This window comes from Erythrolamprus reginae, chromosome 2, assembly GCF_031021105.1.
Source record: "Erythrolamprus reginae isolate rEryReg1 chromosome 2, rEryReg1.hap1, whole genome shotgun sequence".
Lineage (NCBI taxonomy): Eukaryota > Metazoa > Chordata > Lepidosauria > Squamata > Dipsadidae > Erythrolamprus > Erythrolamprus reginae.
The window spans coordinates 88,088,345-88,107,338 of NC_091951.1; the positions used below are offsets into that span (position 1 = coordinate 88,088,345).

The 18,994-nt window shown below is 41.6% G+C and overlaps 1 protein-coding gene across 2 annotated transcripts in view; it reads right to left on the bottom strand.

Annotated features, from left to right (window-relative positions):
* IARS1 (isoleucyl-tRNA synthetase 1) overlaps positions 1 to 18,994 on the bottom strand; it is a 104,148-nt gene that overhangs the window by 21,916 nt on the left and 63,238 nt on the right. For both annotated transcript variants that reach the window (XM_070738605.1, XM_070738606.1), the window contains exons 24-29: positions 15,693 to 15,795; positions 15,470 to 15,553; positions 12,743 to 12,917; positions 10,637 to 10,749; positions 6,786 to 6,881; positions 3,207 to 3,383 (exon numbers count right to left, since the gene is read on the bottom strand). In XM_070738605.1, the coding sequence (XP_070594706.1) occupies positions 3,207 to 3,383; positions 6,786 to 6,881; positions 10,637 to 10,749; positions 12,743 to 12,917; positions 15,470 to 15,553; positions 15,693 to 15,795 (748 nt within the window). The remainder of the gene's footprint in view (positions 1 to 3,206; positions 3,384 to 6,785; positions 6,882 to 10,636; positions 10,750 to 12,742; positions 12,918 to 15,469; positions 15,554 to 15,692; positions 15,796 to 18,994) is intronic.

Sequence of the window (18,994 nt, forward strand, 5' to 3'; positions counted from 1 at the left end):
TCAGGAAGCTCAAACTGCCCAAGGAGCTGCTGATTCAGTTCTACAGAGGAATCATTGAGTCTGTCATCTGCACCTCTATAACTGTCTGGCTTGGTGCTGCAACCAACAAGACACAGACTTCAGAGGATAATCAGAACTGCAGAAAAAACAATTGCTGCCAAACTGCCTTCCATTGAGGACCTGAATACTGCACGAGTCAAAAAGAGGGCGGGGAAAATATTTACTGACCCCTCACATTCTGGACACAAATTGTTTCAACTCCTACCCTCAAAACGTCGCTACAGAGAACTGCACACCAAGACAACTAGACACAAGAACAGTTTTTTTTCGAACGCCATCACTCTACTAAACAAATAATTCCCTCAACACTGTCAGACTTTCTACTAAATCTGCACTTCTATTCTACTAGTTTTTCTCATCATTCCTTTCACCCATTTCCTCCCATGTTGACTGTATGACTGTAACTTGTTGCTTATATCCTAAGATTTTTATTAATATTGCTTCCTCATTGCTTATTTGACCCCTATGACAATCATTGCGTTGTACCACATGATTCTTGACAAAAGTATATTTTATTTTATGTACGCTGAGAGCATATGCACCAAGACAAATTCCTTGTGTGTCCAATCACACTTGGCCAATAAAAATTCTATTCTATTCTATTCTATAAGCACGAACCGTGAGCAAATGGTTTTAGAATCCACTACTAGTGTGCAGGCTAAAGCGTAGTTGCCTACTTTATTGTTCAAGGTGCCGTCATGTTTAATTGATGTGGTTTGATAATATTCAGTATGTTGTGTGAATGCAGACAAGAGTTAATTCAGTAAACTATGGTTCAGTTAACCAAGGCATAACAAGTTTTTCAAATACCATGCAATCTCTTTCTATCCTTGCTTTTAGGAGCCCCAACGGGCAATTGTTTGAACCATCAACCCCCTGAAAGCTGACAAACAATATGCCAAATAGTGGCTATCGGAAAGAAAAAACAAGTAAGAGTATATTAAAAGAAAAATTGAGATGATGTTAACTCAGCTCCTTGTTATTTACTCTTAATTGCTAATTGTTCTTATGGCCGCTGGCAAAAACTAATGTTAATGTTAACAAAAATCCATGTTAATGACTAAGTGGAAGTCAGCAACTATTTGTCTTACAATATCCCAGTAACAAAACTAGCAGGGGTGGGGGGAAAGAGGATGACACAAATTCAGATATAACACTCATCTTCTGCTAAATTATTTTTTTTCTAGAAAGCAGTCATAGTTATGCTGGACTTTTGACTAATTACATAAAGTAAAAGTTTATCAAAGCACTGAGTTGTTTCAAACTGTGAGATGGACAGTTGATAAACTTATCATAATAATTTGATAATAATCATCAAGATATCAAAGTTACCTTTTAACTGAAGAACTTGTCTGTCTCATTTTGGTCAACTATCTTTGTATGACTATACCAAACATTAATTAATATTCCCTATAAAATGAATGTAAATCTTATTCATAGACAGCGGTACAATATCATTAGAAGCAGTCTACTTCCCACTTAAATGTAAATTAATGTCTAGCTTATTTGTATGTTGCATTTTTTAAATTTGTCTGCTGTTTGCCTTGAACTACATACATAACTCTATAATCTTATTCATATCCTTGAAAAAGTACATCAACAACTTTCAATTTTACCTATTTTTAACTACATATTCACTTTCCATAATTTAGTTCTTCAAGTTATTCTGAAACTGGACATAAAAGCCTATCAACAACAATGTAGAAATGGTTGTCAATTCCTATTTTAAAAGTCAGCTTGATAAACTCATTAAAAATGTTCAAACTGTTTAAAATCATTTCGTGGAAGGGAGAAGAAACGATTATTAAATTATTTATATTTTGATGACTTCTAACAGTTGCTTAGATTGATATGAATCTAAATTTGTCATGTATGCCTTGCAAATCTAATGCACACACAATACAACACCACCAAATACATTAAAATGAAGACATTCAGAAAAATCTGAATTCATATAGTATAAGACCAGCAAGTCAAGGTTAAAATTTACATGGGAATATACTTGATTAAACATGCGATCTTTATATTGCAGATATTATTAGTTATTGTATATGGCTCATATTCTTTTAAAGCAAGTTTCTAGAACTGTAACTATGTAACTTAATTTTGAGAGAATTCAGATTCATTTGATTTTTTTGAATTTAAAAGTTGTTATAGTGTATAAATAGTTTAATTTTCCTTGGATGCTGAATGTGCGTGGAAGCGCTCTGTCGTGCATGCCTGAGTACCTGCACCCATAATTCAATGCCTGGTGACGGCGAAAACAGCTTCCCCTGCTCCCCTGAGGCACTCTGGAGGCCGGAAATGGCCTGTTTCCCAACTTCTGGTGGGCCAAGTAGGCTCATGTTTCGCCCTCTCCAGGCTTCAAAGGCTTCCCTGAAGCTTGCAGAGGGTAAAAACACCCTCCCTCATACCCTCGGAGACTCTCTGGAAGCCAAAAATTCCCTCCCAGAGCCTCTGTGCAAACCAAAAATCAGCTGGCCAGCACACACACGCAACACTGGAACTGAGCTAGGGAAACAGCTCACGTGCGACCAGATAAGGCTCCATTGCCACCTATGGCACCAGTGTGATAGGTTCACCATCACTGATTTAATCCAACAAATATTAAATATGAGTAGTGCAATATTTAGATCACAGTGAAGGTGAATAAAGGATATATCTTCTCCGGGTCCCGTCGACTAAACAATGTCATTTGGCGGGACCCAGGGGAAGAGCCTTCTCTGTGGCGGCCCCAACCCTCTGGAACCAACTCCCTCCAGATATGATAATAATAATAATAATTATTATTATTATTATTATTATTATTATTATTATTATTATTTATTGGATTTGTATGCTGCCCCTCTCTGCAGACTTGCCCCCACCCTCCTCGCCTTTCGTAAGCTCCTTAAAACCCACCTCTGTCGTCAGGCATGGGAGAACTGAGATATTCTCTTCCCCCTAGGCCTATACAATTTATGCATGGTATGTTTCTGTGTATGTTTGGTTTTTAAATTAGAGTCTTTTAAATTATTTTAAATATTGGATTTGTTATATGTTGTTTCACTATTGTTGTTAGCCGCCCTGAGTCTACGGAGAGGGGCGGCATACAAATCTAATAAATAAATAAATAAAGTAAAATAAATAAATAAATTTGTATTTACCTGAGTTTTTTCTTTAATAAGCACTTCCTCCATGGGAGACACTGGAGATGGCTTCAAAGCAGCTTTTATTGTGGCAAAAATAAAATCTGTATGTTCCTTAATAACAGTATCAAGATAATCACCTTCTGGAGATGCCTGATAATATACTGTAATCTCATCTGTAGGAACCAGATTGCGCTGAAATAAAATTAGCAACGTTAGTGAATATCAAATATTACCTTATGGCCAATTTTTGTAATAAATTCTCTGTCAGTATTAACAGAAGAAATTAATGTATTAGAAGTACGAAAAAGCAACAAAACTGTTCTTATTGGTGTAATTAACAAAGAAAAGTATCTAAATGCCTAAATTGTCACAAATTTTCTTTCTAATCCGCCATGCATATAACTCATTCATCCTTTGCTAGGTAAAATTAAAATAAATGTTTTGCCATGTACTATTGGCCTTCATGGAAAAAGCATCTTATGAATTTATGGTTAGTACACAAAGTTCAGATTCAAGTACTAACAAAATTAATGAAAGATATTTGGGAGGGCTACACTTGCTTTGTGTGTGAAGATTACTCTTATTTATAGAGCTGTCATCTTAAAACAATGAGAGAAGTCACCTTCATGCACAATTACCAATGTCATGTTCAATTTTTCTCCTCTGTTCTATTCTCTCCTTTTACTGCCATCTGTTCTCCATGATGCGCTCCAACCCCATCAAGCACAAAGATATTTCCCTTAAACACATTATTTTTATATTTGAAGTATTGACTTCTCTCATAGCTTTCTGTTGTTATAACAGGCACAAAGATTTCATTTCTTTCAGGATTACAACCGACTTAATAACAGGCTTATATATCTTTTTACAAGGAAATAACCAAAATGCATGGACATTACCAGAGAAGAAAAGCAAACTGCAGGCGTTTATAGTTTAAGGAAATATTTTCTTGCTTAATGCTCCTTTTACTTCCCAATTAATTTCATGGTGGCTGGCTTGATCATAAGCAATACTAATCCGCACAGAAGGCTATCTGGCCCAAATTATTTTAGGTGATATTCTTTAAATCAACCTTTCTGATTTTTAACATGATAGGAATAGAGATAGGGAAGGTTCTTCCAACAGAGTTGGAAAGGTTCTTGAAGGTCTTCTAGTCCAACCTCCAGTTCAGACAGGAAAACCCTATACCAGTGATGGCGAAATATTTTTGGTTCACATGCCAAAAGAGGGGGGGGCATGTACGTGCCAACATCCATAATTCCTTGTGGCCCCCTTGCGCATGCACACCTGACCCCCCAGGCACGCAGTGGCACACTCATTTTTCGCTCTCTCCAAGCTCCAGAGCCTTTCTAGGAGCCTGGGGAAGGCGAAAAAGGCCTCCACCCACCCCCGAGATCCTCCAGAGCCTGGAAACATTCAGTCTGCCAACTTCTAGTTGAACCGGAAGTTCCTGGTTTTTTTGCTCTCCCCAGGTTTCAGAGCCTTTCTATGTGCTTGGGGGGGAGCAAAAGCGGCCTTCTCCCCCCCCCCACCCCGGAGGACCTCCAGAGGCCAGAAATGGTCCATTTCCCAAGTTCTTCCAGTTGGGAAATGGGCCATTGTTGGACTCTGGAAGAGGTGCACACAATTTAGGGAAAGGGGGTCTTATTTAATATTTCAATTTATTTAACCATGCTACACTAATATCTCTGAGTAGTTGTGTTAAAAACATAAAAGCAGAAAAAAGCAGAACTCAAAACAATGCAAATAAAAAAGTATTTGTGGTAAAAACAGAACCATCAAGCACAATTAGAATAGGAAATAGGCGAGCTCAACCTAACCTCCTGACCTACTATTATAGGCTTTAAATCCAAGGCGTTAAGTCTGGAAATTCTTAGTCATCCATGTCATGGTTGTCCCAAAAGTGCTTTTTTTTCCAAGAGGCAACTGGACTTTCTAAAGTCCACTTGCCTCTTGAAAAAAAAGCACCTTTGAGCCAAGGCTTTAAGGCTTTACAAAAGGCCAAGGGGGTCAACCCAAGTTTGTTCTTGAGAAGGAATTAATGTCCCAAGAGGCAAAAGAGGAAGAAAGCAATAAAAACAACATTTTTCCCCAGAATACTCTGATTTTGTGTATTTTTGTGAATTCCCAAATTTTCATATCAGTAGAATGTCCAAAGCATGAAAATTAACAGTGACATTTATTGTATCCTGATTGGCTCTTGCTAACAGTATTGTTTAAATTTGAGAAACCTTGTCAAGAGGAAGATTCAGACAAAATAGATCAATTCTGAAAAGAGCAATTAGGAACTAGATCCTCTCAAGCAGTGTTTCCCAACCTTGGCAACTTGAAGATATTTGGACTTCAACTCCAAGAATTCCCTAGCCAGTTACCAAGGTTGGGAAACACTGATCTAAAGAAACACTGGGAATGTTAAACCTAAGGAAAAATAAGGAGAATATGATAGCATTTTTGAAGGATTTGAAACAAAACCAGATGGGCATGATCTATACCTGTTCTCCATGATCTCAGAATGCTGAATAAAGGGTAAGGAATTTAAGATATGAGAAGGCAGAATCTGTTTGAATGTTAGAAAAACATCCTAGAAGTAAGAGTGACAATGGAACCAATGGAACCAGTTAGCCAGAGAAGAACATGGTGGGAACACTGGATGGGTTTCACACAGGCTAGTCAGATCCTGTGTAATAAGGATCTATGCACAAAGCAGAAAGTGGAGTCCCATAACCTAAATGTCCCCTCTAAGATATACATTTGGGGATTAGGGTTAGTTTGAATATAAAGAATACTGTTTTAGTAACTGTTGTGGTTACCTCTGGCCCAGCTTCTGCCCCAAGGACTGTGGATGTGGGGGAGACATCCACATGCTGCAGGCCTGTTTTGCCCCCGGTGGAATCTGCTGATGAAGGCTCCTCTGACCAAGAAGACATGAGTGACAGGGAGGAGGAGAGTGTGGCAGACAGCTCAGAAGGAGATCAATTATCTAGCTCCTCCTTGGATTCAGAACAAGAGTTAATGATGCAGCCAGGCATGCGGAGAGCGATGCATAGGCAGCAACAACTGAGAGATTATTATCAAAGAAAATGAGGCCACCTGTGGTTGGGTGGGGCTGTGGTAATTAGTGAGGATGCTATAAACAGCAGCCTGTGGGTTTGGCCATTGTGGAGGATTATCTGATCATTGTGTTTCGTGACTGCTTTACTGACTTTGACCTTTGTGTGCTGATTTTTCCTCCGCTTTGAAACTAAACCAGAGCAAAGTGTGTTTCACTTTGTGAAAGAAGGACTGTGAATTGCCTCACAGCTGCAAGCTAAGTATCACAGAACTGATAAGGGACTTGTACAAATTACCAGTTTGTTTGGAGAGGAGTGCTCTTTGATATACCAAAAAAGGGCTTAGTTTAAGTGAATTTTCCTTATAAAGAACATTGTTTTGAATTTTCAAATGTGTGTGTGTCTGAAATTTGTACCTGTGAATTTTTGGGAGGAGTCTACCAGAGAGCCCGACAGAACAGTAACAATAAAAGGAGTCAAGAAATATAACCCCAGAGACATATTTAGGAGAAATGTCTTTGTTATCCTCCCCAGATTTACTTACCTTCTTTCGAAGTTTTTGAATTCGATTTATTACTTCCCGTGCAACACCTTCATCAACCATAGACTGATCAGGAGTAACATCTAGGAGAACTAAAACCTGGTGATAAAAAGTTAGAGCTAATTATAAATCATAGTCACTTGTACATTATTTATTCTTCAATACTTTCTAAAAGGCTGACAACTCCAGCAAAATCTTCTCCTTTCACTTTTGGAAAATGCCTGGGTGGATACAGTCCCAAGAAAACAGGGCTAGTTTTGCATACACTTAATTAAACTCATATTCAGTATCTTGTAGTATCTTTGAAATGTTTCTACAATTTCAAAGACGTCTTCTCTTTGGGTTAAAACATACCAACTTTGGGGTAGTTAAAAGGATTATATTATGCCAGTTTTCACTAATTACAGCAGTTTCCACTGTGTTTCCAAAAAAGATGGTAGTGTAAAAATCAGAGTATCTAATACATTTTTCTACATATATTTTGGAGTGGCCAACATGTAATCAAAAGCAAAGTCTTTAAAAATGTGCCCCTCCCTCCTTGACCTAAATGCATTCTTCTATAATGTACTCTTCCAAAATCGTTTTCTGATGTCTCTGCCAAATGAAGTTAGGCAGATTGTTTAAGGCAGAGAATTCATTTGTGGGATTATATTCACTGAAGGCCCATCAAGGAAGTCCATTTGATATCCCTTTGAGGTCAAGCTATATTTGCTTCCCCCCCCCCCAGATGCTTTATATTTCACTTTTAAAAGTTGGAATGGTGACTTGTGGGTTTGTTTGTTTGTTTGTTTGTTTGTATTTTATGATAAAATAAAAGTGCTCATTTTATTTCAGATAAAATATAAAAGAATAATCATTTGTACTTTTAATTTCATTATTTTAATCTTATCATACCACTATAGTAGCATCTGTTTTACCTGATGCAGCAGCATGGATCTCATTTGCCACATAGGCATTTTCTTTTACTATATGGGATACAATAATAAAAGACTAATAAAACTGTAGCGATTGCTACAGTGACCAGGTAATATATCTTCCTGAATAGTTTGTGTTGCAATCTTTATTTTTATCTTTGAAACAATGTCTCATCGGCTACTGTGAGTGTATATGTAAGTTTTAAAAGATTCCCAAGCTTAGGGCTCTTCTGTAATACAGTAGAATTTGACAAGAGAGAACATCATTTTAGGATGCTAAAAATTGAATTTCCAAATATTTTCAGATTGTTACTTTGCCTTTCATGCAGCACTTAAAAAAGGAGGACACTCTGTCTTGATACCTAATCAAAATGTCATTTTCATATACCGTATTTTTCGCTCTATAAGACGCACCTGCTGATAAGACGCACCTAGATTTTAGAGGAGGAAAATAGAAAAAAAATATTTTGAGCCAAAAAGGGGAGAGGAAGAGAGGAAGGAGTGAAAGAAGGGAGTGAGGGAGGGAAGAAGGGAGGAAGGAAAAGGAAAGCAAGAAATGGAGGGAGGAAAGGAAGGAAGGAAAGAAAGAAAGAAAGGGGGAAGGGACAGGAACAGAGGAAGGAAGCAAGGAAACTTATGAAAGGGGAGAGTAAGAGAGGAAGGACTGAAGGGAGGGAGGGAAGAAGGTAGGAAGGAGAAAGAAAAGAAGAAATAGAGGAAGGGAAGGTAAAAGAGAGAAAGAAAAAGAGCAAGAAAGAAAGCAAGAAAGAGAGAAAGAAAGAAAATGAAAGAGAAATAAAAATAGAGAGGGGGAATGAAAGAAATGGAATGAGGGAAGGAAGGAGAGAAAGAAAGCAAGAGAAAGAAAAAAGAATGAAAGAGCAAGAGAGCAAGAGAGAAAAAGAAAGAAGGAAAGAAAGAAAGAAAGAAAGAAAGAAAGAAAGAAAGAAAGGCAACTTCAAAGAAAGGCTCACTGAGCATCTCTCACTCTCTCTCTCTTTCTATCCCTCTTTCTTTCTTTCTCTTCCTTTCTCTCTCTCCTCTTTCTTTATCTCCTCTCTCTCCCTCCCTCTCTTTCTCTCCCCCCTCTCTCCCCCTTTCCCTTTCTCTTTCTCTCTCTCTCTTGCTATCTCTCCCCCCTCTCCCTCTATCTCCCCCTCTCCCTCTCTCTTTCTCTCTCTCCCTCTCTTGCTATCTCTCCCCCCTCTCCCACTCTCTTTCTCCCTCTACCTCTCTTTCTCTCTCTCCCCCTCTCTCTTTCTCTCTCTCTCCCCCTCTTTCTCTCTCTTCTTCTCACTTTCTCTCTCTTGTTTCCTTTCTGTCTGGGCAGATGGCTGCCTTCTGCCTTGGGGCGCGATTCGCCCCCTCTCCTCCTCCGCCGCCGCCTTCTGCCTTGGGGCGCGATCCGCCCCCTCTCCTCCTCCGCCGCTTCCTGCCTTGGGCGAGCAATCCCGGAGTCCGGGACTGTGTGGCTTTGCGCCATGAAGAGGAAACGGCTCCGGCAGCAGGGAAAAGTCGGCCGTTTTCTCTTCATGGCATAAAGCCACCCTGTCCCGGACTCCCGGATTGCTCGCCCAAGGCAGGGGGTGGCGGAGGAGGAGAGGGGGCGGATCGCGCCCCAAGGCAGAAGGCGGCGGCGGAGGAGAGGGGGCGGATCGCGCCCCAAGGCAGAAGGCAGCGATGTTGGAGAGGGGGCAGATTGCGCCCCAAGGCAGGAGGAGGCAGCGGAGGAGAGGAGGCAGATCGCGCCCCAACGCAGGAGGTGGCAGAGGAGGAGAGGAGGCGGATCGGGCGGGCAATAGGGCAGCGTGGAGAAGCCAGGGGCGCATTTGGCCGGAGGCACCGTGGGGAGGCAGGGGCGGCCGCGGCTCCCTTTACTCCTACTGCCACACCTCCCCGCCCCCGCCCACCTCCCCGCGGGCTGGCAGGGGGATGGGGAGCGCGCGCCCTTGGAAAAGGGCGCTCGGGTGTATTTGGGGGTGCACGCCTGCTCACGGGCGCAGCTTACGGGGAACGGTGGGCCAGGCAGCAGCTAGCCAGCCAGCCGGTGGGATGGCGCTTCCAAATTCGCAGCCTCCCCCCCCTCCCTGCCTGCATCTTCGCTCCATAAGACGAGGCTGATTTTTCATCCTACTTTGGGAGGAAAAAAACTGCGTCTTATGGAGCGAAAAATACGGTAATTGTGAAGATTGTGGTGACTACATACTGAATGCCTCCTTCTCTGTTGCCGACATGTTCTGTTCTTTTCCACTTTTAAAGAATTCCACCTGTACATTGCTTTTTAAAAAATAGTTAATAAAATGAACTTTGTGATTTATCCTTAAAAAAAACCCAAAACCTTATAGTGATTGCATGCCTCATAGTTATGCACCAGGACACTTCCTAGAAAAAAGGAACTTCACACCCTCCTGCATCATACTGTTAATATTTTTAAAAAGAACATTTTTTTCTTATTTTAGTCATTACTCTTCCTCTCCACCTCATCAGCCTCATTTTACGTTACTGCAATTGTTATTAAAATAAGACTAATCAATTTAATCATTTAATTGTATAAAATTTATATAGCTGCCTACTCGCTCACAAGTCTTTTATCCCCACCCCCACACTTTTTGTCCACTGTGGTTTTTATTGTTTGTAAGACAACTAGAATTGTATATAGCCGCCTACTCGCTTGTAAGAGAGTAGGCAGCTATATAAATTTTATACGTTTTCTTAGAAAGAAATAAAATTAAGAACCCATCATACTATGTGGTAGGAAAGTTGCCTGCTTCCCTATTTAAAATCCTGCTTTAACTTGAAAAAGTGAAAAACTTTTTCTTATTGTTATCTTAAATCATCTATTCAAAAATGACATTTACACTGCAATGTAAGAGAGAATAATTTGCAGTAGAGTTAAGAAAATGACTTTAACCAAAAAATCCCCCACTTTATATTCAATACCTGAGAATCAGAATGCGCTTCAAACTGGCTATATCCTCCTACAGTCTGGTCAAAGGTATACATCAGACGGAGATCTTCCTCATGCAATTCATGCCCTTCTACAACAATTGTGCCTAATTCATTTAAACAAGAGAATTCTATATTGTAGGTTAAAAGATCATCATTCAATTTCTAAATAATCTTTAATTATTCTTTCATTTGACAAGATAAATACTGTATAGGTATGTATCAATGTGTATTTACCCTCTAATAAATTGTTCACCTTTTTCATCTAAATAATTTGGTTTATTTAGCATTAGACAGGTGTCATTCAGGAAATAGGTAGTCTGTGGCATATACCTCTAATGGAGTCCCCCCATTATGGTTTATGTCATGACATCCATAAAATGGGCAAATCTTGGTCCTTACTAACTTTTTTGCAGCGGTTGTTAAACAAAAGAGAAAGTCATTAAATAAACATAAAATGAACGGGGAGATAAGTGAATACTGAAGACATTATGCAAACCAGTAAGGTTCACAATTGGCGCAATTTTGCCAAAAACCAAAAGTAAGTGGGGTTTTGCCAGGTTTTGGCAAAAGCAAAGTAAACTGTGGTCATGTGACTGCAAAATACAGCAACGCTGTAAATGAGGCCCTGTTGCCGAGTGCTTGAAGTTCAGTCATATGACCACAGGGGGAGGTTGGACTGTTAGAACTTCAGATTCATGTTCTAAGTCTCAAGGACTACCTTCTACTGGAAAATTAATAGCATTAATGTTAACATCCAGAACATTAGAAAATTTCTATTTTGTGCAGGTCTCCTTTTAGAAGTTTATTTGATAAAAGCACTAATAGTTTTCAGGCTCTCGCTATTCATTTTTTTTTAATTAAGACACTTAAACACTTCTGTTTTTACAGTCAGGGAAAGCAAATTTATGGGCGTTTATTAGCCCAGGGGTCTCCAATCTTGGTAACTTTAAGACTTGTGGACTTTAATTCCCAGAGTTCCTCAGTCAGCAACGCTGATATTTTGCTGTATTAGCTGATACCCTGAGACTTGATCCTGAATGCTACAATGTACATTTGCAAAGCCTCTCTAGCCTGAGGCTTCACATAAGACAATTTCTGCTATATTCATTATGTTGTATAAACAAAGGGGAGGGCCAACAGGGTCTCGGAAAGTAGGCATCCCCAAAAATATTCTTAAACTTAGATAGCGAACCTCAAAATCCAGAGAGACAAGAGCAAATCTTGGCTCTTCATGCTACCTTTGAGGATTAAAATGTTAACTTCAACTGAAAATTGGAATTCACTGTATTGGTTCCAAGGCAAGTCCAACAAAACTATAATGTTTAACAAATGATACCTCTAGCCCTTCATTTTTTAGTTTAAAGCAAAATATTGCAAGTTTTTAACCATAAAATATTATTTTCCTCAGCAAAATTCATGGAAATAGAAGAAAAATGAATAAAAATAATGAGAATGAAAAACTATAAAGTACTAGAAGGGACAGGATATGCCGTTAACAAGAACTGAGCTTAATTAATTATGCCAAGCCCTGAAAGTGTGCATCATATAAAATGAAGTTGCAAAAAAATTGATCTTTGTTTATTTTTGAGCCGGCGTAGCATAGCAGGTAGAGTGCTGTTCTGCAGGCCACTGAAGCTGACTGTAGATCTGTAGGTCAGCGGTTCAAATCTCATCACCGGCTCAAGGTTGACTCAGCCTTTGAGGACCCGGATTGTGGGGGCAATATGCTGGCTCTGTTAAAAAGTGATATTGTTAACATGTTGTAAGCCGCCCTGAGTCTAAGGAGAAGGGTGGCATAAAAATCAGACAGACAGACAGACAGACAGACAGACAAATAAATAAATAAATTTATGAGTTTTGGAGATTGCCTGACTCCAGAATGACTTTGGATGGATTGTAACATAAAATACAAATGACAGGGGCTTCATGAGTGTCCCACTCCAAGGACAGAAGACAAGTTGCTACATAGACAGGAATGCCGTAGCTTTTAAATACCCACAATCTATTAGTAGGTTATAATATATTCCAGAAGCTAAATGTGTTGGTTTGCAATTCAAGCATATCACAGTTTTATAACAATGCTGAATGGTTACCAACCTGTCTTCTGAAATTCTTCCAACAGCTCACTTGGCAATTCTTTGATAGCAGCCATTACAGATTTAAAGGCTCCTTTAAGTCGCTTCCCAAGCACCATATGATCAGGTTGTGCTCTCAAACGGATTCCGTACTTATCTTTATCAGTCGATAAAGTCACTTCACGGACATTAAGTTCCTTCATATTTAAGAACATATATATATATATCCCCCCAAGGAAATAAAAAGAAGAAGAATATGTTATTAACCATTTTTCAATTACAACAAATATTGCACAGAAAAGACAAGATAAGAATATCAAACAAATATTTGTACCTAATTCTAACCCTGTGTGATTATATTTAAGGGAGTCCCAACCTACTCAACATAATAAAAAATCAATGTACAAATAACCTAAGTATTTATATTAATGTATATATACGGATGTGGATCTGTTTTTGAAATATTAAGATGTGGAAAATATAAAAATCAATAAAAACAATTTTAAAAAACAATATAAGAAAAAAATTACCGAAATATTAACCAAACATCCTGATGTAAACGTACTTCCAGTTTAATTCTGGAATTAAACTTTGCTAGACATCTCTCTATTAGACTAGGTCACCCTTTTTCAGGTTGTACAATCTTTAGTCACTTTGGAAAGTGATGTCACAAGCGGCTGTTTGAGAGGCTGTTTTTAGCCTTGCAAAGCTCCATTTCAGAGGCTGCTTTTTCAGCCTAGCAAAGCTCCATTTGAGAGACTGGGCAGGGCTACATCTGGTGCATAAGACGCACCCAGATTTTCACCCACTTTTTGGGGGAAAGGTGCATCTTATACTTCAAAAAATACGGCACATACATACACACACACACACACACACACATATGAAAAACACCAAATAAAATGCCCTTAAGTGAAAACACAGAAAGAATATGAAAACATTGTTTGAAAAATAAAACTCAACAGCACATGTAACTAATCTGCCCTCTTTAAATTTCTGAAGAACTTCTGAAATCTACATTATATTGAAAAATTCTGACAAAATATTCATGACCTATATTTATACATTGTAAGGAAATGTATGCTTCAAAAATAATTTACACTAGTATGAGGAAAAAAGAGGCTCCTTTAATGAAAACCAGAAAGGTATTTTGCTCAGGCAATCTCCAGAGAACTTGAAATAATTTTCAAAGCACACTAACATCTCATAAATGTAAAAGAGCCAAACTAGACTATCATAGCCAAAAATCAAAAGAAATCTGGTAACCCCTTTTCATTTCCTCTTATTTACATTTGTTAGTCTGAAATGGCACTATCAGAGTCCCTTTAATAAATAGTCAATTCTGGGGGGAAAAGTAAGGTCAAGTACCCCTGTTCTTATCATACACAATATATATCAACTTCAGGATTTATTTTGACTTGCTAGCTTAAACCTTATAATCTCCTATTGGATTCCTAAAAAGGTAACAGCTGTAGCCTGTTAAACTGCTAATTAGTCCAAGATACATTTTTTTCACAATATACATAAAGGCTGTTCATATTGAAAGCCTTTTCTTCCAAAAAAATTATACTCATTACAAATTGGGAAACATCTACAGTTCTACATAGACACATATAAAAGAAAAGATCACACGATTTTTTGGATTAAAATAGCATCTTATATCAAATGAGAAAAATAATTTAGAATACTATATACTTATTTTTATCTTTTAAAAAACAGGACAATTAAATAGCTTTAACTTTCTCTATATAGGGAGGGGGTTGATTTGTGAACCCTGTTGAATTTTTAATATTTCTACCTAAATTTGATCTCTGCTTCAAAGTTATATATGTGTGGCAACAATTAGGTGAACATCTATAATTAGCCTTTCATATGAAGGGGAAATTAAACCCACATGTTTCAATCAACATGCATGTGTGTGCTGGCCAGCTGATTTTTGGCTCACACAGAGGTTCTGTGATGGCGGTTCTGGCTTCCAGTGAGCCTCCATGTGATGGGAAAGGGCGGTTTTACCTTCCCCGGCTCCAGAGAAGCTTTTGTAGCCTGGGGAGGGCGAAACACAAGCCTACTGGGCCCATCAGAAGGTGGGAAATAGGCCGTTTACAGCCTCCAGAAGGTATCCGGGGGGGGGGGAGCTGTTTTTGCCTCACCAAGCCATTGAATTATGGGGGTGGGCACTCACACATGTGCAATAGCGCATACCCATGATCTTTTGGTACCTGAGGGAAAAAAGGTTCGCCATCACTGATCTAGTTTAATCTAAACAAAGTCAGGTTACAGTTGATTAGGATATATTCTTCCTTTTGATCCAGCATACTTTTTAACAGATAAGATTTGTCATTCTGAACATGCTATATACATTTAGATAATTCTTTAATAATCACGAACCTACTTAAAACTGGACTTCTAGCATCATGCACAATATGGACAGTCAACGGAATAACAACAATAATACCATTGCTATTTTTGCATGTTATCATTATTATTATTATTTATTAGATTTGTACGCCGCCCCTCTCCATAGACTCGGGGCGGCTCACAACAATAACAAAGACAATGTAAGAACAAATCTAATAATTTAAAAAACACTAAAACTCCCATTATTAAAAGCAAGCATACACACAAACATACTATGTATAAACTGTATAGGCCCGGGGAAGATGTCTCATGGTCATTATCATCTTCTGTTCTTTTTAATTTGGCAAATTTGAACAGAGATTAGTTTTTTAAATATACTTATTCATTTTACCTCAAGTATATACTTTTCTAATGACTTGATGTCTTCCAGTGCCTGAGAATCTTGATGGATGATTACCACTTCTTTCAATGGATACTAAAATCAAATTCAAGAACTTTAGTCCCAGAAAAGAAAATTTAGGAGCATTGCAAAATGCCATGTTGTCTATTTAACGTCTATATAATTCTCTTTCTAGAACTCATTGATTTATTTCTGAAAATAGAGAACATCTTACCTTTACTGGAATGGTTTTCCTATCTCTGATTACACGTCCAAGCTCAATAACAGACTGCATCCGAGAAACAGCACTTTCTATGTTTTTGTCGATCAGGTCTTCCCTAGATTGAAAGAGCAAACTTTTTTTTAATCTCAATGTATGCAGAGTTCCAGAAACCAAGAATACACAGGATTAAAATAGAACAAACTGAAAAAAATAATATTAAAAAATATCAGTCATTAAAACAATAAAATAAAACTACCCAATATAAGAATAGAATAGAATAGAATAGAATAGAATAGAATTTTATTGGCCAAGTGTGATTGGACACACAAGGAAATTGTCTTGATGCTTATGCTCTCAGCGTACATAAAATAAAATATATAAGATCACTCCTTTTCCAAGTATATCACATATACATCACATAATTTCTATACATTGGACATATTCCTCATTCAAATAGCACAGAATAAAAATTAGAAAGATGTTACAAAAGTAAAACAAAGATTTACACACTCAGGACCAAGGTTTTACAGCCAAGTCATTATTAAATGTGGAGATGAAGAGAAATGAGTCTGCGGAGAGGGGCGGCATACAAATACAGTGGTACCTTAAGATACGAACTTAATTGGTGCCGGGGGGAGGTTCGTAAGACGAAAGGTTCGTAAGACGAAACATTGTTTCCCATAGGAAACAATGTAAAGTCAATTAATCCATGCAACCAATAAAACCCCCGCAAAAAAACAGCTTTCCGCGACTGCTGGGAAGCGGCGCGGCTGTTTTAAAAGGTGACAGCCGGTTCGGGGGTGCTGGGAAGCCCCCCAGGCCGGCTGTCACCTTTTAAAAGAGCCGCGCCGCTTCCCAGCTGTCTCCTGAAGCCGAACGCGGAAGTTCGGCTTTGGTGTTTGGCGTTCGGAGACAGCTGGGAACCCAGCGGTCTCCCGAACGCCGAAACCGGAAGGGGCAAGGTGGGGGGGGGAGAACGGGAGGCTCAGCATTCCATCAGTCGCAGCGCTGGCTGTCAACTTTTCTTTTTAGCACTGGGAAGGCAAGTCAGCTCCTGCCCAGTTTTAAAAAGAAAAGTTGACAGCCAGCGCTGCGGCTGACGGAATGCTGAGCTTCCCGTTCTCTCTCCGCCCCCTCGCCCCTTCGCCCCCCTGTGTTCCTAGGAGAAGTGCTGGTGAGGAGCAGAAGGTCTGTCTTGCCTCAATCCCCAGCACTTCTCCTAGGAACACAGGGAGGCTAAGGGGCGAGGGGGGGGGAGAGAGAACGGGAGGCTCAGCATTCCGTCAGTCGAGAGCGCTGGCTGTCAACTTTTCTTTTTAGCACTGGGGAGGCAAGTCAGCTCCTGCCCAGTTTTAAAAAGAAAAGTTGACAGCCAGCGCTGCGGCTGACGGAATGCTGAGCTTCCCGTTCTCTCTCCGCCCCCTCGCCCCTTCACCCCCCTGTGTTCCTAGGAGAAGTGCTGGTGAGGAGCAGAAGGTCTGTCTTGCCTCAATCCCCAGCACTTCTCCTAGGAACACAGGGAGGCGAAGGGGCGGGGGGGGGGGGAGAGAGAACGGGAGGCTCAGGAAGGGAGCTCGGGAAGGAGCCCATGGTCAGTCGGCTGCGGGCGGGAGGAAGGCGATTGTTCCGCTGCCGCCAGCATGGCCTGGCTGGCAGCGGAAGATGTAACGGAGCCCACGGGGGATTCGCCTTCCTCCCACCCCCAGCCGACTGATCGTGGGCTCCTTCGCAACCTCGGAGAGCTTCCAGGGCATGAAAGCTCACGAAAACCAGGAAGCTCTCCGAGGTTGCGAAGGAGCCCACGATCAGTCGGCTGCGGGCGGGAGGAAAGCGAATGTCACGGGGCTGGGCTCGGCTCCCCCCCTTACCAGCCCTGCCGCGGAAGGCTCCATTCTGTTCCCTGCCGGCCCGATTGAGCGGCCGGCAGTCTCCATTCAGGGAACAGAATGGAGCCTTCCGCGGCGGGGCTGGTAAGGTGGGGAGCCGAGGGGGGAGCCGAGCCCAGCCCCTTGGCATTTGCTTTCCTCCCGCCCGCAGTTGACTGATCGTGGGCTCCTTCGCAACCTCGGAGAGCTTCCTGGTTTTCGTGAGCTTTCATGCCCTGGAAGCTCTCCGAGGTTGCGAAGGAGCCCACGATCAGTCTCGGCTGCGGGCGGGAGGAAAGCGAATGTCACGGGGCTGGGCTCGGCTCCCCCCCTTACCAGCCCTGCCACGGAAGGCTCCATTCTGTTCCCTGCCGGCCCGATTGAGCGGCTGGCGGTCTCCATTCAGGGAACAGAATGGAGCCTTCCGCGGCGGGGCTGGTAAGGCGGGGAGCCGAGGGGGGAGCCGAGCCCAGCCCCTTGGCATTTGCTTTCCTCCCGCCCGCAGTTGACTGATCGTGGGCTCCTTCGCAACCTCAGAGAGCTTCCTGGTTTTCGTGAGCTTTCATGCCCTGGAAGCTCTCCGAGGTTGCGAAGGAGCCCACGATCAGTCTCGGCTGCGGGCGGGAGGAAAGCGAATGTCACGGGGCTGGGCTGGGCTCCCCCCCTTACCAGCCCTGCCGCGGAAGGCTCCATTCTGTTCCCTGCCGGCCCGATTGAGCGGCCGGCGGTCTCCATTCAGGGAACAGAATGGAGCCTTCCGCGGCGGGGCTGGTAAGGGGGGGAGCCGAGGGGGGAGCCGAGCCCAGCCCCGTGGCATTCGCTTTCCTCCCGCCAGCCCCTCAAGTTGGATGCACCCTCGCTGGCCCGCTCGGCCGCGCCTCCTCGCCCGCCGCCCGCCCAGGATGCAGACCTGCTGCCTCGCCCCACGCCCGCCGATCCTGCGCCTCCTGCTTCCCCCCCCAGCCAAAAATACAAAGGCTGTCAGCTGCCGCCCGCGGAGCAATGGGAAGCTGAAGCCGGCGGCGGTTTCAGACTCCCTTTGCTCCAGGCTGCTCTGCCCTGCCTGTCAGACCGTCTTTGTGTTTTTCGCTGGGGGGGGGGAGCAGGAGGACCTTCCTGACTCCCTCCCCCAGCGCCGCACCTACTGCCCTCTCTCCCAGACAAAACCCCAAAGTGGCCTCCCGAACCCGGAAAGAAGCCCCACCGCCGGCTGTCACCTTTTAAAACAGCCGGGCGGCTTTCCAGCAGCCTCCGAACGCTGAACCCGGAAGTTCGGGTTTGGCGTTCGTAACATAAAAAAAGTTCGTAGGAAGAGGCAAATTTTTTCTGAACCCCGGGTTCGTATCACGAGTTGTTCGTAAGACGAGGGGTTCGTATCTTGAGGTACCACTGTATAAATAAATAAATAAATAAATAAATAAATAAATAAATAAATACAGTGGTACCTCT